This window comes from Nycticebus coucang, chromosome 6 (genome assembly GCF_027406575.1).
Source record: "Nycticebus coucang isolate mNycCou1 chromosome 6, mNycCou1.pri, whole genome shotgun sequence".
Lineage (NCBI taxonomy): Eukaryota > Metazoa > Chordata > Mammalia > Primates > Lorisidae > Nycticebus > Nycticebus coucang.
Window position 1 is genome coordinate 32115807 of NC_069785.1, and position 24275 is coordinate 32140081.

A 24275-nucleotide genomic window follows, 5' to 3' on the forward strand; every position below is an offset into this window, starting at 1 on the left:
GCAAATGACTATTTTTTTTTTTTGCAAATGACTTTTGATATGACTGTCAAATATTTTGAGTAACTAAATGAGGCAAGACCAAGGTATACTAGGAATTGTGAGAGAATATCTGTTATCCTATTAAAATATTTTCTTCTTATATATTAAAGAAATCATAAAATCAATACCATTAAGACGAGTTTGGCATAAAACCAGAGTGGGCATCAAGATGTATATGTTAAATATGTGCAACTTTTGGGAAATCAGCTATAACTCAATAAAAAAGAGAGGAAGAAAAATTTTAGAGGTAATAGATATATTTGTGGTGTGTAGATTATGATGATGATTTGATGGGTTTATATTTATCTGCAAATATATGAAATGTATAAGGGAAATATGTGCACACTTTGCCAGTGATATCTCAACAATAACTTTCAATAAAAAATTTTTAAACTAGAGTAGAAAGAGTAGAAAATATTTTGTCCAGAGAAGTATCGTGTCTTTCATTTCTCTTCATGATTATTTTCAGAATTGTGAAAATACTTTCCTAATTAATCAATCCCTCCCTAGTATTACTTTTTACTTCTGTTTGCCTCTAGAGCGCAAAGAAAACATCTCTGCCCAGCAGGCTAAGCTCTGTTCCAAGGCATTCCTGGGGCCCTAGCAGGTTTGGGTATAGGCTACAGGTGCCTGGGGAGCACTGTGTGCTAACTGCACAGAGGTAGGTGGCTGAGTCACTGGGCTGGGCGTCTCTGATGAGCAGGGAGACATACTTGCTGTCTCTATTGAGATGTGCTGTAAACCTTCCATTTGTATTCTCTTCATTGCCCGAGTATATGGACACCAACAACTCAGGGCCTTTCCAGGAATATTGTCTATACCACATGAAGTACAGATTAGCACTATTACTATAAGAACAGTTGAGAGAGGCCATGGCTTCCTCAGAAACAGGGAGAAATTCAGGATTCTGCTCCACCTCCTTCTGTTGGCTCCTCACCCCTGTACAAAAGACAATGTTCCGACAAAGAAGGTTGGTTGCATAGTGGATGCTTACTCCCAAAATTGAAATTATCTTTTCACAGGCTTCCCACCCACTACCAATCCTTAGTTAGAATAAAAAGACATTTATGCCTTTGTTGATGGCCTAAGATAGACAATAATTCCAAATACATCCAAATATTATACTATTGGAATTTCCCATAGACATGGCCAAAACTCACAGCTTAAATGAATCCCCAGGATCCCCAGGATGGCTAGTAGAACTCTCAAGGATTTCATCTCCATGGTTCACTGAAGATTCAGTTTTTTAAAACTTAAAAAAAAGAGCCTAACTTAAGCATTTCTGATTTTCTGCTTCAAGAATCATACAAAGATTCTGTTCTACCAATTAAAAAAAAGATGTTCTTTTCACCGCCCCTGTATGCCACTAGGACACTCCCCTGATATAGCATCTCTCTCTCTCTCTCTCTAGCTCTCTCTCTATTCCCCCTTTTCCCCCCACCACACTGCACACATGCGCGCACAAACACCCACACAAAAGCATTTAAGAGATTTCCTCAAGGTCCCTAAGAAGACACTGCCATCTTGTGGAATCATGATAGTGATCAAAGATGTATTCAAAATGTAGATCCTTATTATGCTAACTGGTGAAAGTAAAAATCTAACAGTTTAGTAAAATTACAAATTTGAGAAGCAAATGTTCCAAGTCAATGTGGCTGGGAGAAGTTTATATATGTGTTTTATACCAAATGGCAACTCTTGCATGAGTAAGAGCAATTATTCTGAATAGCCGCTTTCCTACAGTGAAAGAAGAATCATAAAGTATCTCAATACAGAAGTTTTGCATGAGGTTCCTGCAATTGAAGAACAGTTTGTATTGAATAACTCTTCTCTATATCAGGCCAGACACCTCCTACACCACTAGATTATCTCCAATTTTTAAAGAAATCTCTTGCAACTCAAAAGAATCTTTTAAAAACAGAGTAGCCTCAAATCTAAAAAAAAAAAAAAAAAAACAGAAAAGAAAAAAGAAACAGCTTGGGCAACATTTTGTAACAAGTTCAGAAATGCAAGGAGCTTGAAATTTGTCATTCCATTTCATACCAATGACACATCTGTGTCAAAACAGTATGCTTTTGAGTTGGTGCAATAGAGATAGACCTATCTTCACTATTTAGACTATTAGTGGAATTTTTATTTTTATTTTTATTTTTACATATACATGTGTTAATTAAGTTTCCATTTTTTTTTGACTATCAACAAAACCTATTCATTCGTCTTTCTATTATTCCCTTTCCTATACAAAGCTGGTGTCTATGAATTTAATTTCCAAAAGTTATGGATCTTATGTCTCTCTGCATTTCCAACCTCACCTAAAAAGCAAACTACAGGAGTGATTTGGAGGAAAGGAAAAGAAGAAAAAAAAAAAGACAAAAGAAAATAGTGACTAATTCTCACATAAATTGGATTTAATTTTGACCAAAGTACATTACTTAAACATTAATTTTTAATTCAATTTGTTAATATGTTGTTTGGGATACTGCATCCTCATTTATAAGTGAAATATGTTTGTAATTTCCCCTTTATAATAATATATTCTCTCTAATTTTTTTTCTTTTTTTCAGTTTTTGGCTGGGGCCAGGTTTGAACCCACCACCTCTGGTATATGGGGCCAGCACCCTACTCCTTGAGCCATAGGCGCCACCCATTCTCTCCAATTTGAATATCAGGTGTACCCAGATCAAGTAGAATGATTTTGAAGTATTTCTTCTTTTTCTGTTGTCTATAAGATTTGGCATGATCTTTTTTTTTTTTTTTGAAATTATCTTTTACTTTTATTTATAAATATTAGTTGTCTATTTTTTGAGACTTAGAAAAAATAAGAAGTTAACTGATGACTCCATATTGAATCTCAGAGTCAAAGCATTCTATAATAGACATACTCTTATTTGACAATGTGAATGTTACTTTCTTTGCATTATTATTATTGCTTAATATTTCGATGCAGCAATTCTCTGATTTCTTTTCTGAATGTATTTATGTTCGTTCATTATTTATGAGGTTTTTGTTTCTAGTCCTTATCTTAAACATTGTTATGGTTATTAAATTTTAAGCCTCTTTAATTTTGTGAAGGCAAAAAATGGAAACCTAATAAACACATGTATATGTGAAAAATTAAAATTAAAATTAAAAAAAAAAGCAAACCACATCCATCAGACAGCTATCTAGGCAAGAAGTTGAATGAGGTCTACAGAGACTCACAGACATCTGCTGCTTCTCCTGCGTTCCACAACCTACTTCATGCTCTTACAGAAACTGGTGTCTACAGGCCAGCAATGACACAGTCCTTGCCTACTGAAGAGCCATGTAACCAGTATCTCTGAATATGTCCTGGTCAGGTACTTTGCATTCCCACAAACAACTACGTAGAAAATAGAACGAGGGAGAAGATTCTTATATTGAAATATTTATCTCCAAGAATACATTACACTTCACAAAAATCACAACAGCCCTTCTATTGATGGGTAAATATTGTTTACTTGTTACTGGTACACAAAATTTCTTATACCTTATATCTGTTCCTGTGTTTTATAATTGTTTGTTACATAAAACTTCTTATATCATAATATGTTAAAAAATAAGTGCTAAAATTCCTTTCTAATACAAAATATAATACCTAAACATAAACAAAAAAAAATTATATTAAAAAGTTAAAAAACCAAAAAAGAAATCATAGTAGGCATCCCTCAGTAAATGTAAAACTCAAGAAGTGGCACCAACACAGATGATAGCAAACCAAAGTCTTGGAAAATCTATGAAAATCAAATATGACATCTCCAACGTTAAATTCAGATGTAAAGCACAGCTTTGTAATAAGTACCCCCTTCGTAAAATTTGTAACAAAAATAGTATGAATTAGTCAATAGATCTAATGTTGTAGTAGACCCAAGAGCCTTATCGGTGGTATTAAAATGCCAGCGTTCATACAGCATCAAAGTTGTCCTGCAAAATCTTCCATGCCTAATGATGTCTAAAGGAAATGGGAAGCTCCTTCATATGCCTGAAGGAATTACAACAATAAACCAAAAAGAAATCACAGTCCCCTTCCCCATCTGATTTAATGCAAGCAGCTTGCATTTTTCACAGTAGTGAATTTTCTGGATATGTCTTCTATGACTAACGTTTCTAGATTCATGTCTTCTGTACAATATGGGTATTGTTTCTGTTCTCTCTCTCCTGTCATTCCAGAATCTTACTTAAGCCTGTACTTTTAATAATGTCCCATGGGTTTCATAGGCTCTGGTCATTTTTCTTCATCCTTTTTTCCTCTTCTTATATTGAGTAATTTCAATCTACCTGTCTTCAGGTTTGCAGATGCTTTCTCCTGCCTGCCATTAGCAGATTATTTTTGAGAACATTTCCTCTGCATAGCAACTGAAAGAGTTTTGAGTTATGCGAAACACAGGCAAGTCCTTTGAATTAGCCCTTCAGGGAGCCACCTGGCAGGACAAAGTGCCGAGCACTATGCTTCCATAACAAGGTGCACTCCTCCAGCAGCAGGAGCTCACACCAGGCATGCAGGCTGCTATTAAAAGCTGCCTTGAAGCCAGGGAAGGCAAGAGGAGCAAAGGTAAGTTAAAGTACCACACAGCTCTCCTACCAGGTTACATTTCCCTTTTATTAAGTATTTTCCTGCTTGCTGTAAACCTTTCCGTGGTATTTGGCTGGAGTAGTCTGGTTATGATCTTACAGTTTTCTCTCTTGCTAGTCTAACCTTTTCCTGGCTTTTTGGTTAGAGAAAGCAGCCTTTTCTTTGGGCTTTTTAGTCTGTATGCACTGGCATTTCCAGATTACTGGTGACTCCTGGATGCAACTGGGTTATATGGAGCAAAAGCAAACTCATGGAACTCACTGCTCTAGCATTCCTCAGGTCTACATTCCTTAGAATACAGGGGTACATTCATTCCTACATTCCAGGCTGGCTTTTTCTTTCCGTGTTTTAAATGCTTTTTATCCTATAATTTTACATACAGATAGTTGTCCATAATATGGGTGGGCCTCATACAATCAGCTAAAGGTCTTAAGGGAAAAATGCTGAAGTTCCCCAAATAAGAAGAAATTCTGCCTCCAGTCTGCTTTCTGCAAAGTCAACTATTCCATGGGTCTCCAGCCTAATAGCCTGACCTGCAGAAGTTGCCCCCAGTTGCATGAAACAATTCCTTAAAATAAATCTATATAGATAGATAGATAGATAGATAGATAGATAGATATGGACGTCTCAGACTTAATACATATGCACCAAATCATGTTTGTAGGTTTTATAAACTTTTGTGAACAGCTATTTCATTTCATAATAAAATGATTTTTAAATGTTGATGATGATTATTTGCAGCCCAAAGAAATGGTTGCTCTTTCAGAGATGTTTACTTCAGGAAAGAACGAAAACACAGAATCAGTTTATCGAAGTCAACAAAGAGAAAGAAGAAAGGACAGAGGACAGAGGGAAAGGAAGAGAGGGAAGGAGAGAAAACGTTCAAAAGAGGGAATTTCAGTGTCAACAAACCTGTTCATACTTATTCTGCTTAAATTAGAAATAGTGTGTTTGAAATATAATCAATTTTAAACAATATCTTCAGAGACCTATTTGAATTACAGCAATGGATGTATCAAAACATTATCAAGAAGAATACGTGGTAACAGAAAAAAATTCAAAAATTTTCCAAAATAATGACAGCATCCCAAACACTGAAGCAGTAGCAGATTTCAAGGCTTGCCAGGTAGTTAGTACTTATCAGAACTCTACAACAAAGTCTTAATTACTTAACTCTCCTCTTCAGGAAAAACAAACAAACAAAAAAAAAGTCCGAAGTTGTCCTTGTTTTCCAAAGTTGTTTGTCTGCTTCTCACTTGCTGAACAATTTGTGAGCAAGGTTGTCTACGGCTTTTCTTCATCCTCTCAACTCAAACAACTGATGGATTTGGGGAAACAGGCAGATAGTTTACATTCCTTTGATGACACCTCACTCTACACTCTTATGAAGTAGAGGAGTAGTTTATCTCTTCCTCCTTCTCTAACAATATCCCTTCTATTCACATCATGTTCTCCGTATGTATATCTAGCATGGTGTGGAAGTGACTGGCCATATATTGCTCTCATATCCAGTAGACTATTGGCATAATGCACCACTCTTAATAAAGTGTATTTGGATGAAAAAAAAACAATGACTAGGTTGAAAACCTTAATAGGAAAAAATAAGAAACACAAAAAATAGACAGAGATAAAATTTTAAATCTAGGCAGAAAAATACACTAGTCAAGAATGGAAATTGATCCTGAGTAACTGCCTCAAAATAAAGAAACAAACATAATGTGAGGGACATAAAAAGCCTTGGAATTCAACCTCCTTTTTCCCCTGCACCCCCACATGTTTAAGAGATTTAAACATGAGAATAATATGAAAAACTAATGAAAATATGATATAAAATTCTACCGTTCTGCAGTGGTATGAATTTTTAAACTGGACTTAGACTCCATGGAAGAAAATTTTGATAAATTTGTCTACATAATATTTTTAAATTCCGCATGACAAAGAAAAACCCATAAAGTTAAAAGGGTAATAACACACTTTTTAAAAAGGAATATATACAGGTATATGATAATTATATTATTGGGGGCCTAAAACCTTCCCCCTCCTGCTTCTCTCCTCCTAGAACAAAAGGCCTACCTGGCCCCACCCAAGAATTTCACTAGAAAGACCCTAGGCTGCCAGAACTTCCCAGCAAGCTGTGGAATCTTCCTCCTCCTGTACCCTGCATAAAAACAAACCTCCAACCACCCTCAATGCAGATGCCATCTTTGCCCAGTTGAGTCTCTGTCCCTTCCATCAAACTTGGCCTGACCCTCTCCCCATCTCATCTCTAGGTATACCACCAAATAGCTTTCATATATGACAAAGCAAAGAAATAGTAAGAATTAGAGCACAGATCAATAAAACTGAAAACAGGAAATCAATAGAAAAAATCAACAAAAACAAATGCTGTTTCCTTGAAAAGATCACTAAAATTGATAGCTTCTAGCCAAGCTAACTGAGGAAAAAAGACACCCACCCTAAGCCAATACTGAGCAATGAACTACCACACCTGAGGGGAAGGAGGGATGCCCACAAGCCAGGCAGACCAGGAACAACAGGATTTACAAAGTGACTTAGAGTTAATTATCATGTTGTCAACTATCCATCAAAGTGGTTCCATGGTAACATCTAAACCATGAGGATTGGTCAACCCAGACAGCATAAAACAGAAAGAACCCCAGCCTACTACCAGAGCCTTTTTTGTCACGACAAAGGGGACCCAGCCAGTTCATTGTCTATGGCACTGCATCTTTCTCTGTAAACCTGTATCTTGCACTAGCTCTATAAGCCTACCTTTCTCTTCCTCATAAACTTTGTTTTGTGCTTGCCTGGCTTTGTTGGGTCTGGTCATTCTTAGGGCAAGAGCGGATACCTGAACCCTGAAAAATCCAACAATCTATTAAAAGAATTATACATCACAACCAAGAGGGATTTATCCCAAATATGCAAGTCTGGTTCAAAATTTGAAAATCAGTTAATGCAATCCCTCCCACCAACCAGCTAAAGAAAAATCACATCACATTATCAAAAGACTCAGGAAAAGCATTTAACAATTTTACTCATTCAGAATAAAAACTCTTAGTAAAATAGGAATAGAGGGGGACTTCCCCAAATTGATAACTGATATCTACAAAAATCTACAACTGATGTCATACTTAATGATGAGAAACCTGAAGCTTTCCCACTAAGGTCAGAAACAAGAAAGGAGGAACCTTTTCTTCACTCCTCTTCAGTCAGCATCATACTGGAGTCACACCTAATACAATAAAACAAGAAAATAAAAGGCATACATATTGAGTAGAAAGAAACAAAACTTTGTTTCCAGATGGCATGATTATGTAAAAAATCTAAAAGAATTGACAAAAACAATTCCTGAAAATAATAAGCAATTACAGGAAGTTTGTAGGATATAAGATTGTCACACAAAATACCAGTAGAACCTCTATAGTTGACCACCTCCCATGTTGATCACCTCCTTAAATGGATGTAAATTTCATAGACTGGACATGCACCACATGTACATATCAGTACAGTAAACCCTAATTTCTTATGGTGACCACCTCCATATGTTGACCAGTTTGTTGTAGTCTCTTGGGTGATTAACTTACAGAGGTTCTATAATATGTATTGCATCTAATAAAAATTATTTATTTATTATATATACTTTCCTATATGCCAGCGATGAGCAATGAGAATGTGAAATCAAAATCACAATATTATTCACATGCACACCCCAAACATAAAATAAATAGGTATAAATCTAACAAAATATATATCAAATTCACATGAGGAAAACTACAAAATTCTGATGAAAGAAATAAAAAGACAATGAAGAAATGAGATAATTAATGTTCATGAAGAAGACTCTATATGGTCAAAATGTTTCTTCTTCCCAGCTTGGTTCTGTAGGTTCAATTCAATCCCAACCAAAATTCTAGCAAGTATTTTTTGGATATTGATGAATTGCTTTTTTTTTTTTTTCTTTTTTCTTTCCTGAGACAGAGTCTCACTCTATTGCTTGGGCTAGAGTGCAGTGGCATGATAAACTGCTCTTAAAACTAATATAGAAAGACAAAACACCCAGGATATCCAAGACAGCCTTGGAGAAACACTAAGTCAGAGGACTAAAACTACCTGACATCAAAACAATATAAATTTATAGGAATCAGGAGAATATGGCATTTATAAAAGAATAGACAAATAAATCAGTGGAACAGAATAGAGAGCCCCAAAATAGATCCACATAGTCAACTATTTCTGACGGAGGGAGGGGGGTGGGGCCTTAGTGTGTGTCACACTTTATGGGGGCAAGACGTGATTGCAAGAGGGACTTTACCTAACAATTGCAATCAGTGTAACCTGGCTTATTGTACCCTCACTGAATCCCCAACAATAAAAAAAAAAAGAAGCAAAGGAAATATTAATGCAATGGAACAAAGGCAGTCTTTATTAAATGATGTTTAAAAACTCTGGAAAAAAACTATAAGCATACTCTTTCCACATGATCCAGTAGTTAGGCTCCTTGGTTTTTACACAAAGTGGGTGGAAACCTACATCTACACCAAAACCCACATAAAGATATTTATGGCAACTTTAATCATAATTGCCAAAACTTGGAAGAAATGACAATGAGACGAATAAACTATGGTATATACAATGGAATATTACTCAGTAATGTGTTAATAAAAATTGCACATCTAAAAAAAAAAGACATGAAAACACACAGGACCATTGAATATATATTACTAAGTAAAAGAAGTAAATCTGAAATGACTACACACTTTATGATGACAGCTGTGACATTCTAGAAAATGCACAACTCTGAACACAGTGAAAAGATCAGTGGTTGCAAGGGGTTTGGTGGGAAAAGAATAGACAGGCAGAGTACAGACAATTTTTAGAGCAGTGGGAAAAAGTGCTCCGTATGATACTAGAATGGTAGATATATATTATTATACATTTGCTCAAATGCAAACAATATACCATAATATAAACTATGGACTTTGACTATGATGTTTTAATGCAAGTTCATCAATTGTAATAAATGCACTACTTTAGTGGACGATGTTGACAATGTGAGTGGGGGATAAGGGACATATGGAAAATCTCTGTATCATCCTTTCAATTTTGCTATATCCTAAAACTGCTCTTCAAAAAAAAATATTTTATAAAAAAGAGTGAGTTTGTTTAATATGGGATAGGAGAGAAAATGGTAGACATGAGGGGAAAAAAGTAGAAAATGGGCAACAGACAAGAAAATGAAAACAGTTTTTAAATATAGTTAATGAATCTCCACATTATTCATAATTAAATGAATTATTAAAAAAAAAAAAAAGAAAGCCCAGTGGATAAGACAAAGTAAAAAGTCTTAGTAATACACAAGGTTTAGAAGAAATCCACTGCCTAATAATCTGTACTGGATGGTGTAAATTAGTGAAACTTACCTAGAAGATAATTTTATTGAACCACATAGACCATGAGTATGTTCATTTTCCTGAATAATGCTATCCTTCAAATCATCAGAGACTAAATTCAATTTTCAGCTGAGTTTGGAAAGTGATCATTGCTTGTTATACAAGCAGTGGTGGACAGTACGGGTTGTGTTTTACTTATAAATTTTATCACTTGGTCCTCTTTTCCTTTCTTTTTTCTTTCCTCCCTTCCAAATGCCTTCAATAATACACACACACAAACACACACACACACACACACAGAACTATCTTTCACAATTATTCAAAGGCAATTGGTGCTTCTAATTTCTAAACCCTAAAGCAAGGGTACAATGCACATCAGGGTACTCCTTGTTAGCTTTTACTTCACTCAAGTTTCTTCTTTAACTGGTCTGCTATGCAAGTTTTGATTTTTCCTTATACTTCTCACACTGTATAATTTTGTAGACATCACTGCCTAACGTCATCTCCTGTACTTTTTCTGGGCTTTATGACTTTTTTATTTCTTTTTCTTTTTCCTCTCAAAAACAGAACTTTATTTTAAATAGGAGAGTTATAGAATTAGAGAGGTCATTAGAGATTATTTATTCCAGCAGTCTCATTTCAAAGATTGGTAAAACCAAAACCCAAAGAACTTGTCAAGTGAAGAATCATATTCTTTACTGTTTCTTTTATAAGGTAAAGGACAGCAGAGATAAATACATGTGCATTGGCACTGCAAAACTAACTCACTCGAAGACTTGTTAGAAAGCCAACTGTTCTGTGTGACTGTTGAGGAATTCTCATGATTTAGACATGAGTCATTTCTTAGGCTTTCCACCACTCCCCTTGTCTTTGAACATGAGCCTCTATCTACCATCTGATTTTCCAGTAATGAAACTTTTCCTCTCTATGATAAATGTTATTTCCTCTCTGTGCATTGTTTTGTTACATGTGAGATTGTGTTTGTCTTCCTTTTCTTCTCTTTCCTTCTTTCTTTATTAAGAATCCTGCTGCTAGAAGGCTGTAGCTCTGCTATCATCTCTCATGTGTACTCTGTGAGGAAGATGTTATATAGAAGCCACCTCCTCTGGCATATTTGGCTATCTAAAAATTAATAAAACATATCTATTTATAATATCTTTCAATGTGACCTAGAACCAGACGTGGGGGCTAGATTTTTGTCTTCAAGGATGGCATAGAGATTACTTCATTGTTGGGTGGTTATACCTTGACACTGCTCTGGTCTGGGAGGAGGAAGCATTTGATGCTGATGTCAGGCTCTGTTTTCTTTTCACTTAGGAAGAGTTGGGTATTGGGATGTTTACTGCTTGTTCTTCTGCTACGACCATCCATATGGTTTTGTATTAGCCACAGATCGTACTGAAACCTGAGCAGGTCACGGAGGCAGACACTCAGCAGCCAGGCCCTGTGCTGCTCAGAGTTTGTGTTCAGCTCCCCCTGCAGTTCCTGTCACTGTGTCCTGCAGAGCACAGTAGTACACAGCTGAATCTGACTCCTGGACTGAGGCTTTCTTCAGGTGGAAGGAGGTGGTTTCTTTATCATACCTTGCTTCAAAACCTTTGTTGATTCCTTCACTATCAGCCTTTGCAGCTTTCAGGAGTAACTGAGGACCTTCACCAGGATACTGGATGTACCAGGAAAGGGTAGGGTACCCTGAGGCTGTATAAGTGCAATTTATTTTCAGGAAATCCCTTTCTGAGAGGGTCACTTTACCTTCCCTCTGGGTCACGGAGTTTCCACAGGTTCTTCCTGGGGGGAAAAAAAGAAACCTGTGTCACTTTGGCCATAGAACTCTTACATAAAGTTATGGTTAAAGATCTTGCTGACATGATAGGAGAAAGACCCTGGATTTGGGGAGGCATTTTACTTACCAAGCAACAAGAACATCACAGTCACTAAGCCTGGAGAAGAGTTCATCTTCACAGTGTCGCCTAAATAATGTTCTTGATTCTTAAAAGGAAGAATGTTGAAGTCACAGTGTTATGATAAATCTAACCTACAATTCACACAGGAAATGAGTTTGTGTGAGGAAGCCACTCCCCCTGGTGGGCAGGGACTGAACTAGGATGAATATTTTCAAGGCTTCCTGCCGCAAGCCAGAAATAGGTCCTCAACTCTGACCTCATTTGTAAGTTCTCACTTATACTTTTAAAAATGATTTAAACCCAGCCAGAACATTTTGTGTTTTGGCTCACACATCAGTCTCAGGTGGCCATCACAAACCTGAAGGACAGCCGTCATACGCTCTAAAGTCTCTTTTGTTCTTAGGACTTCCTGAACTGGAATTTCCCTAGTACAGCATCCCAGAGCATTTCTGTTAACTGTGAAGACAGGAATTTTCTTGAACACTTTAGTACTGGCCTTTATACACATATTTTTATGTATCCATTCTTTGTCAGCCTATAACACATTTAGATGTCAGGAGAGCATTTGGGGTGGAAATCTTGGAAAGTAATAAGAAATCAAATCTTCACTGAGTGATTTCTGTGTTTTTCAGCACTGTACTCCAATATGCAGAACAGTGACTATATATTAGTGACTTACTAGGTGCTCAACAAATACTTGTCAAATAAAACAAACAAAAAAAGAATACGAAATATTTTTTGTTATTTTCTCTGAATTTTTCAGGAAAAAATTTATATTAAATTAATATAAAGGTACAAATATTTAGATTACATTGTTTTCAATTCTAAGGTGAAATTCAACTTGTAGTTGAGCTCTGCAACTCAGGGTCGTTCTGAGCAACCTCACATTGTACATATTAGGTGAGATCCTGCCAGTTGCCCTCCCTCCTCCTTCCATCCCACTGTCTCCTCTCCCTTCTCCCTTGCTACACTATATTTGTGTCATATCTTTCAGGCGGGCATGTAGTTGTTTATATATTGGTTTCATATTAGTGTTGAATACGTTAGATTTTTTTTTCCATTCTTGAGATACTGTACTAAGAATAATATGTTTCAGCTCCATCCAGATAAACACAAAGTCTTTGATTCAGGAATCACTACCACACATTAGATTGTTTACCACAGCTCAGTTTACAATTCCCAAACGGTGGAAACACTCTAAATGCCCACCAACCCAGGAATGGATTAACGAGCTGTGGTATATGTATACCATGGAATACTATTCAGTCACTTAAAAAAATGAAGACTTTACATTTTTCTATTAACCTGGATTGAGTTGGAAAATATTATTCTTAGTAAAGCATCACAAGAATGGAGAAGCAAGAATCTAATGTACTGAATTCTAATGTGAAGGCAGTAGATGATCTAATACAAGATGAGGGGTAGAGGAATGAGGGAGCAGGGAGAGGAGAGGAGGGAGGGGGAAGGGGAGTCATGGTGTATGGCACACTTCTTGGGGGCAGGACACAATTATAAGAGGAAGTTTACCTAACAAATGCAATCAGTGTAACCTAATTGTTTGTACCCACAGTGAAGCCCAACCAGTAAAAAATAAAAATAAAAAAAAAGAATCACTACCACTTGAAAGACAATATTTCCCCAATTCTAAAGTAATAATAATTCTAAGAAATGCTATCTTTTTAATAGATGGTTTTAAGGGGACAAAGTCACACTAGCTTATCGATAATTAAATACTCCTGCATTTCAAAACTATGAAAAAGTGAAAAATAGGAATCCTACACAGAAGAAACATCATAATTAAAGTTAACAAATCCCTATAGAATGATCTGAGTTCAATATCTTATTCCTCATAATTTCAATGACTCTAAGGTAAGGAGACTAGAATATGATAGTTAGGCAACAAATACTAATCCCATACTGTAAAAGATAATCTGCTAGCCCTGAGTTAGCCAAAATGTTGTTGCCATATGTCAACCAAATAATTTTCCCCCACAGTGTAGGAATCCAAATGTGGATTTGCATCAAAAGACCTGAGCATCACTTAACAATCTTCATCCCTGGCTTTTCAAATTGATAAAGACACATCTGGAAATAGTAGAAATTTTCAAAATTGGATTTTTGAGAATAGAATAAACTTGTGAGTGATTTGAACTTACAGATGCTGGGGTTCCATCACTAACTTTAGGAATCATAATTTCTAGCATTCAGATCCAAGAAATTATTTTATAAAACTCTTCAGGTGATTTTATTGTGCTCAGTTTAATACCAGTCGACAAGATTTCATTTGTGAATAGCATCCTATGCCAGAGAGTGCTCTGAGTTCATCATGAGAAAATGTCCCCATGATTACACAAATTTTTTAAACTAGTCTTTTTCTGTGAAGTATCAGCAATAAGAGCAAGCATTTTTTTATACTAACTTCTTAAGACTTTTCATTTTATTTTGCTAACTTTTCATTTTATAACAAAATAAAATGAAAAGCAGAACTTTTCATTTTATAACAAAATAAAATGAAAAGCAGAACCTCTTTGGATGTTATCAAGACAAAGTTAGGAGGAGAATGAAATTTTCTGAAAAGCCCTATAAACACATAAGCCTATACACATGGATGGAGACTAAACTCAGTCTGTTTTTTGACCCTCAGTCTGTTTTCTTACCCTCCACAGATTCAGAGAAAGGAATTTCATGCATTCAGAGTCAATGTATGAATAGTTTCCCAGACACAGACTTAAGTAAGACATTTAGTCCCAGCTATTGTTTGAGACTACATATCCCTTCTTTCCCTCCACCTTCCAAATCATATTGTCAGAGGCTGGCACAGAACTATGCTAGAAGCGAATTCTTGAAAATCAGCTGCAACCTTCTATTCTGATATGCTGAGACTGCAAAGTAAGTTGGAATGATGTTAGGTTGAAAATAAACTGTAAAGCCCATGTGCACAGAAAGTTATCACCTATAATTTAAAAAGTGATTTAAACTCAGTTAGGACATTTTGCATTTTGGGTCATACCAGAAGACTTATGAAATATTAAAGAAAGACACTTGTTAAACTTGGATTTTTTATGGTTTGTTGATGCATAATTGGCATAAAAATAAACTTCACCTAGTTAGGGTGAATAATACATGTATTATAAGACTTGACATATATAGACTTGTGAGGCTACCATAATAATTAATGCGATGAACACGTGTCACCCAAAAAGTTCCCCATGTCTCTTTGTAATCATACTCTCAACTTTCTTCTCTTCTCCCACCTTCCTATCAAGACAACTCTGATATCACTCTAGGTTCATCTTTCTATTTAAAAATTCATACAAATTAAATTATATATGCTTTTTTGTCTGTCTTCCTTCACTCAGCATAATTATTTTGAGAGTTTTCCATGGTATTATATGGAACAATGATTCATTGCTTTTAATTACTGAGTACTTAGGGAAATATTTGGGAGTACAATGGCCACATCCTATGGTGAGTGTATATTTGACTCATCAAGAAACTGACAGGCTGCTTTCCAAAGTAATTATACCATTTTATATTGCCACTAGTAGTACATCGAGTACTGCTTGATCTCCATCCTTGTCAGCCCCACTCTAATAGGTATGCAGTGGTTCCTCATTGTGATTTTAATTTGCATATACCTAATGAATAATGATGCTGAGCTTCTTTCCATGCACATTTTTCCATTAATGTAGTTTCTTTGCTGAAGTATATGCTGAAATATTCAAATCTTTCTTTTTGTTGTTGTTGTTATTGAGTTTTGAGGCTCCTTTACACAATTCAAATCAACTCCTTTAATGGATACATGATAGGCAAATATTTTTCCCAATCTATAGTTTATCTATTATCTCTACTGACATTCTTTCAAATGACAGAAGTTATTATTTTATAAAGTTCAATTTATTGATTTCTTTCTTTGTGTGGATTATTTTTTTGCAATCATAACTAAGGAATTGTTGCATGGGCCAAAGTCACAGAAATTTTCTCCTGTGGCTTTTTTCTAGAGATATTATTGTTTTCAGGTTTTACATTTATGTCTATGATCAACTTTGAGTAAATCTGTTGTATATGGTATGAGGTAGGGTCAAAGTTTGATTTTTAGTGTATTAATATTTAATTTTTTCAGCAATTAAATATTGAAAACTATGCTTTTGTCATTGAATTGCCTTTGTACCGTTGTCAAAAATTAGTTGTCCATATATGTGTTGAGTGTATTTCTGGACTCCATTCTGTTCCATTAATTTGTCTATCAGTGCACAAATACTTTACTGTCTTGATTATTATGGAAAACTGTCTGAAGTCAGGGAGTGTTAGCTCTCCAACTTTACTCTTTTCCATAGTTCTTGGGTTCCTCTAGGTCTCTTATATTTCCATATGAATTTCAAAATCACCTTGTCAATTTCAACAAAAACTATGGTAGGATTTTTATTTGGGTTACATTGAATCTATACACTAATTTGGGTAGAAATTACAACTTAAGAATTTTATCTTTAATTCTTTTAATCTACTCTCATTCATTTTATTTTACTGTGTATTTTCCATCTTCTTGAGTTATATGCTAAATTGACTTATTTTTCAAAATTTGATGGAAATTTATCAACTGAAATCTAATGAAATGAATTTAAATGTTGGATCTTTTATTACTAGATTTGGTAAATGAGATAAAACTTATTCTATGTCTCTATGTTATGGAAACTAGAGCATATCTTAATTTTTTCTGATTTGGCATTTTTGATTGCCATTAATAAAAAATAGCTTTAAAATGAATACCCTACAACAAATTCTGCATCAGGACACCATGAAATGTTAGAATATTTACTCTTCAAGGACTGTTGCCTTTGGGTTTTTTTGTTTCTTTGTTTGCTTTGAGACAGAGCCTCACTCTGTTCCCCAGGCTACTATGCTGTAGCATCAGTCTAGCTCACAACAAATTCAAATGCCTGGGCTCAACCAATCTTTCTGCTTCAGCCTCCCAAGTAACTGAGACAGGTGTCTGCACAATTTTTGACTAATTTTTCTATTTTTAGTAGAGACAGGGTCTCACTCTTTCTCAGGCTAGTCTCAACCTCTTGATCTCAAGCCATCCTCCTCCTTGACCTGCCAGAGTGCTAGAATTACATGCCTGAGCCACCAGGCCCAGCCTGACCCACTGATATTTAAACCTTGACTAAATTCTGAAGGGAATTCAAACAATTTCTATTAAGGAAATAGAATGATTATATTATAGAGTTCATACTCCCATGTATGTCTGAGATTTTTTACTTACATGAATTGACTTGACACAAATGAGACAAATATTCTGTTCCCCCACTCAACTGTCACAACACCAGAAATTCTGCCATGTCTCCTTCATCCTGGGCTATAGTTATGATTCATCTCTCATATGAAATTGTGAGTGATTATAAATTGGTTTTATAGTAGTACTGAGTACAGGAGAGAATGGGAGGGGGAGGAGAAGGAAGGGAGATTCGCTAGAGGGAGGGTTAATGGTGGGACTACACCTGTGGAGCATATTGCAAGTACAAGTCAAATCTATCAGGTTTTGAACACAAATGTCTTAACACTGTGATTAAGAAAATGAGGTGAAAGCTATGTTAATAAGTAGGATGTAAGCACTCTAATTTGTACAAATAATCAACACATTGAATCCCACGAAAGCATAAATGTATTCATCATCTATGTATATATGACTTAATAAAAAGAAAAAAAGAAATTCTGCCATGAAAGATGTTTGCCCATCAACTTTAAAGAACAACTTCATACAATACTCTGAAAGAAAAATATATATTATTCAATTGTTTTGGATTAATCAACTGATGAACCTGATGCCGCATAGGTTTTGTACCTCATTCAGGTCATAACAGAAGATGCTCTTACTCACTTTGGATACTCTTGTGAAAGAACACAGGGAATAAATATTTTTAACTTTCAAGATAAATTTAGTGAAGTTGGACTGAATTTGGCAAATTTAGTGAGTGTATGTTCAGACAGTACACCTTCCGTGTCAGGACAACATGAAGTATTTATTGCACAGATTAAAACATATATTGACAGATTCACATTCTCTCATTTCTTTTTTTTTTATTAAATCATAACTGTATACATTGATATGATCATGGGGCATCATACACTCGCTTCATAAACCATTTGACACATTTTTATCACAGTGGTTAACATAGCCTTTCCGGTGTTATCTCAGTTACTGTGCCAAAACATTTACATTCTACATTTACCAAGTTTCGCAAATACCCCTGTAAGATGCACCACAGGTGTGATCCCACCAATCCCCCTCCCTCTACCCACCCCCCCCTTTCCCACTTCCCCCTATTGTTAAGTTGTAGCTGGGTTATAGCTTTCATGTGAGAGTCCCAAATTAGTTTCATAGTAGGGCTGTGTACATTGGGTACTTTTTCTTCCATTCTTGGGATACTTTACTAAGAAGAATATGTTCCAGCTCCATCCATGTAAACATGAAAGAGGTAAAGTCTCCATCAAATTAATACATTCCTTTTGGAAAGATATATGGAGAACACTCAGAGATCTAAAAATAGATCTGCCATTCAATCCTGTAATTCCTCTGCTGGGCATATACCCAGAAGACCAAAAATCACAACATAACAAAGATATTTGTACCAGAATGTTTATTGCAGCCCAATTCATAATAGCTAAGTCATGGAAAAAGCCCAAGTGCCCACCGATCCACGAATGGATTAATAAATTGTGGTATATGTATACCATGGAATACTATGCAGCCTTAAAGAAAGATGGAGACATTCTCTCATTTCTTTTGTATTTCTGAAGAAAGAAACTACAGGGAGATTTTAAAACCTCTGTAATTAAAACAATAGGTAATCTATAAATATTTATTGAATAAATTGATTTAAAAATACAGCAAATCACAAATGTTTTTACTGATACTTCAGTCATATTTTTCTGAAATTCCATAACCAATTATTCTAGTTCAATCTAATAGCCAAAAGGCAAATTGTTTATTATGGCTGTTCTTTCTTATCTACCTTCAGTCAAAAGTTCTGTGTCTAACCTCAAGCTAAAGATCCAGAGATAAGAATATTTTTGATGAATGTTTTTAATCTGGACATGCTCTATGACTGTTCAGAAGTATTTCCTTAGGATTGTGTTTCCCTCAAATCCTGCAGCTGTGTTTCCACAGGTCAAGCCACTTCCTGTCTGTGATGGAGACTCTTGCTTTGGTCCCGACAGCAGGTGGATGTTGCAAGCCAACTCCTGAGGTTTTTGTGCACCTTCTTCCAACAGTTCTCTCACTGTGAGTTCTATCAGTGCACAGAAATATGTCGCTGAGTCCTCCAGTTGTGCAGCTGAGATGACAAGGGTGATGGATTTGCTGGCTTTCTGGAAATTCAGTGAGTAGCGACCTTCTGTTTCATTTTTCTGGCTATAGGAATCCTGGCGAATAATGAGAATCATCTCCCCACTGCTGGGCTGCCTGTACCAGTAAAGACTATATCTACTATCACTGGTGTCATAGGTGCATCCCAGAGTCACAGACTCTTTCTCCTGCACCAAAGCCGTTGGTTGAGCTTGAGTTACCTTCTGGGCAATACCAGATCCTGAAGGAAAAAAGAATTGGAAGGTTTAAGGATAAGTGGCATGAGACCAAGAAATTCTATTTTTATACCCTATTATCCCTCTTTCCCAACATTTCCATAAGTCAATCCTGTACCCCGGTCCTTACATAATAGAGGAAGCATATTCCCACTGGCCATCCTTACCTAGCCACATCAAAGCTGTGACCACCTTCAACAGGCTGCAGAGCAACATGTCTGTTTCTTCCTCTATAGGGAAAATACCTTCTTCTTCAACGATTCCAGGGCTCTGCCCTATGAGATGAGCCTGTCAGAGAGAAAGAAGTCACTGAACTGCGTGCTGGTGCTGCTGCTGTCTTAGAGCAGGAAACAGAGGTTTGGTGGAGTAGCCAGTTGGGTGTGTCATGTCAAACAGCTCCATGGAGTGACTGAGAATCTCACCTAAAGCAAGCTTCCTTTTGGATTAATCAACAGTTAATATGGTAACAATTAAATCTAAAAAAAAAAAAAAAGAAGAAGAAAATTTTGAAAGGAAAAATTTCACCAACTACTATGTTCAGTTGTGGAATTTTTTTGTTGCTTCTGGTTTTTATTTCAATAAACTTAGGAGAGGTTTTTGTTGTTGCTGTTACATGGATAAATTGTATAATGCTAAAGTCAGGGCTTATAATGGACCTGTCACAAGAATAGTGTTCACCGGACTCCATAAGTGATTTTTATTCCTCCCCCAACCTCCTACCTTGTAAGTTGTCAATGCCCATTGCACCATTTTATGGCCTTATATACCCCTCATTTAGTTCTCACTCACAAGTGAGAACATGTGGTATTTTTTTTTCAATTCCTGAGATACTTCACTTAGGATAATGGTCTCCAATTTCCTCCAAGTTGCTGCAAAGACATTATTTCATTCCTTTTTATGACTGACTGGTACTCAATGATATATACATACATTTGCCTTATGCATTCATGAGTTGCTGAGCATTTCTGTTGAGTCCACATCTTTACAATTGTGAATTGTGCTACCATGAATATTCAGGTATAGGTGTCTTTTTTATAAAATGACATTTTTACCTTTGGGAGATACTCAGTAGTGGAATTGCTGAATCAAATGTTAGATCTACTTTTAGTTCTTTGAAAATTATCCATACTGTTTTTCATAGAAGTATTCTAGTTTACATTCCCACAACAGTTGGCCATTTATCTTCTGCAAAAATATCTGTTCGTGTCTTTTGCCTCGTGTTGATGGAGTTATTGGTTATTTTCTTTTGCTTTGTTTGAGTTCTTTGCAGATTCTAGGTATTAACCCTTTGGTAGATGTGTAGTTCGTGACTATTTTCTCCCATTATAGAGGTTGACAATTTATTCTGCTAATTATTTCCTCTGATGTACAGGTATTTTTCATTTTTATGAAGTCCCATTTATTCCTTTTCGGTGGTGCTATATTTGCTTTGGGGATTTTAGTCATAAATTCTTTGCATAGGCCAGCATTTACAAAAGTTTTTTTCTAGAATTGTTACAGTGTCATACATTATATGTAAGTCTTTAAGCCATCTTGAGTTAATTTTTACAAATGGTAAAAAATAAAGACTAAGATATATTCTCACACTAACAATATCATTAAATTAGGAAGTAAACCCCAAATCTCAGCTTCTTCCTGAGGGGTAATGACCTTATACCGCATCTACAGGGACTATACTGTATATTCCATAAAAGAGAGCTTGGCGTTTAAATGGTCATTTTTGAGGACCCCAACTTTCACAGTCTTCACCCAGAGGACTGAATAATGCATCATCCACTCCAGGAACGTACAGAGCTCTGCACTCATGAGTCTTTTAGACCACAGAGAACAAAAATGTAACTTAAATTTGAACATATTCTGCGGTTATCTCCCCAGGTTGAAAGTAAACAACCTTATAAAGACTAAATGCATCTCTGTACTTCTTTTTGGTGAAGGAAAGAATGAATAAAAGATCAACTCCGGCTCTCAGCTTCTCTGTAAATAAAGAAGGGAATGGAACACACATCTGAAACCCCAGTCTCTCTAGTTGCATCACAAAGGACTGGCTTACATCCCACCTCTCTCAAGGTAATCGCACAAATTGACACCTCCTCATTTGGGGAAGGAGTGCATGAACAACAAGGACAGAAGGTTGAACAAGCACTGAAGAGTTTAGAGACATCTGGGTAGTGCCTGTGGCTCAGTGAGTAGGGCACCGTCCCCATATATTGAGGGTGGTGTGTTGGAGCCTGTTCCTGGCCAAACTGCAACCAAAAAAAGCCAGGCATTGTGGAGGGCTCCTATAGTCCCACCTATCCAAGAGGCTGAAGCAAGAGAATTGCCTAAGCCCAAGAGTTGGAGGTTGCTGTGAGCTGTGATGTCATAGCACTCTACTGAGGGCGACAAAATGAGACTCTGTCTCTAAAAAAAAAAAAAAGTTTACAGACATCTAGAATCTCTGCCCAGCCTAATTGAGGAGGAATATCACACACATAAAATCAGGCCAGGTGAGGTGGCTCTCTTGTCTAATGTGCAGAGAGATTCAATAACAATGAAGAAACAAGGGAATATGTTCTGAATAGAAAAATATAATAATAATAAATGAATCTCTAGAAACCAAATCTAATGAAGCTATATGATTTCCCTGACAGGAAATTCAAAATGACAATGGTGAAGACACTTACCAAGGTAAGGAGAGCAATGCAAGAACAAATAAGAATTTCAACAAAGACAGAAAATGTAAAAATGTGCCAAATATAAACCATTCAGCTAAAGACTACAATAACTGAAAGCAAAAATTCAATAGAGAAGTGCAATAGCAGATTTTATCTAGCAGAGAAAAAAAATGAGAGAACTTAAAAACAGGTCATTGGAAATCATTTACACTAAGGAGCAAAAAGACAAAAGAATTAAGACAATGTAGGCTCGGTGCCTGTGGCTCAAGTGGCTAAGGCTCCAGCCACATACACCTAAGCTGGCAGGTTCGAATCCAGCCTGGGCCTGCCAAACTACAATGACGGTGGCAACCAAAAAATAGCCAGGCATTGTGGTGGGCGCCTGTAGTCCCAGCTGCTTGGGAGGCAGAGGCAGAATGGCTAAAGACCAGGAGTTGGAGGTTACTGTGAGCTGTGATGCCATGGCACTCTACCCAGGGTGACAGCTTGAGACTCTGTCTCAAAAAAAAAAAAAAAGAATTAAGACAGTATAATGAACTTCTAGGACACCATTAAGATGAATAAAGTATGTATTACTAGAATAGACAGAGAATAAAAAGTGACAAAAAACATATCCAAAGAAGTAATGTCAGAAAATTTCCAGATCTAGAGGACAAATAGGAGATTCAATGGACACTTAATAGGATGAATTCAATGAGACCCATAACAAGACACATTATAATAATAAAATTGTCAAAAGTTAAAAACAGAGAATATTGAAATTTGAAAGGGAAAAGTGACGTGTTACATAGAAAAGTACTGTATAAGACTTTCTATTAATTTTTCAACAGAATCTTGGCAGGCCCCAAAAGGGTAGGATAACATATTTAAAAAGCTGAAAGAAAAGCTACCAACCAAGAGTATAATACCCAGAATTCCCATCCTTCATAAAAGAAAGATAAAAACTTTTCTCAGACAAAAGCAGAGGGAATGTATTACTTGTTTTCCATGAAATGCTAAAATCAGTCCTTCGAGCTGATGAAAAACTTCACTAAGCAAAAACAACATGAAAGCATATTAAAATATAAAACTCACTGATAAGCAAATAGTCAAACTCAGAATGATTATTCTGCAATGGTGGTGTGAAAATCAATTACATCTCTAACATGAAGGTTAAAAGACAAAATTGTTTTTATAAACACAGCTACAGAAATTGGTTAAAGAACGCAAAGTTGATGGCAGTACACTCAGTGCAGCCTGCAGGGCCCAGAGGCCCAGCTGGCATATGACCATAGCCAGGAAGCCTGACATCAGGCCTTGAGTGCATGCGCTGACCTGGCTGAGCAGTGACAGGCAGTTGCCTGGGCTAGTAGGTCCATACCAGCCAGCTGAGTACCATGCCCTCCACACAGGCTAGGGCATTGCAGAGAACAGAGGCTGGACCCAGCCCCAGGCCATGGGCAAGGTGGGAACTCAGCTGTACCACTCACGTGAATGGATGGGTTCAGTGAAGGTGACAATGGAAACCTTAAAACAGTGATTTTCTAGGTGCTGTTGGAGCAGTGGTTCTCAACCTGTGGGTCACGACCCCTTTGTAACAAGGAAAATACATCCTGCATGTCAGATATTTACATTACAATTCATAACAGTAGCAAAATTACAATTACGAAGTGGCAATGAAAATAATTTTATGGTTGGGGGTCACCACAATGTGAGGAACTGTATTAAAAGGTCACAGCGTTAGGAGGCATTAGGAAGGTTGAGAACCACTGTGTTAGAGGATCTTAGGTATGCCATGAAAATGTTTAGAGATAATTCATTAAATTATTTTTGAAAGAAGTTTAAAGCACAGTAAGTATATTCTTTTTTTAAACTCCTTTTTTTTTTTAACCAACATAATTTAAATGTGCTGCAGAAGTTTAACTATAGGTTCAAGTGTGCCATGAGATAAAATAGGTTGAAAAACACTGCCTTACAAGATGAGAGCCTCACACTGTCCTTTTTCTCCATTTCTGTTGCAAAATTAGATGCTTTGGTTGGATATTCAGAGAAAATCCTCATGGATAATGAGTTCCAGTTATTACAGAGAAATTTCATGGACAAGTACTACCAGGAATTTGAAGACACAGAAGAG

The 24275-nt window shown here is 36.3% G+C and overlaps 2 gene segments (V, D, J or C); both read right to left on the bottom strand.

Annotated features, from left to right (window-relative positions):
- The window catches only part of LOC128587405 (T cell receptor alpha variable 8-3-like), a 624669-nt gene that overhangs the window by 592724 nt on the left and 7670 nt on the right, over nucleotides 1-24275 (bottom strand).
- On the bottom strand, nucleotides 798-12051 carry LOC128587408 (T cell receptor alpha variable 9-2-like). The segment is given in 3 exon segments: nucleotides 798-978; nucleotides 11607-11811; nucleotides 11934-12051. Coding segments are annotated over 3 exon segments (291 nt in total).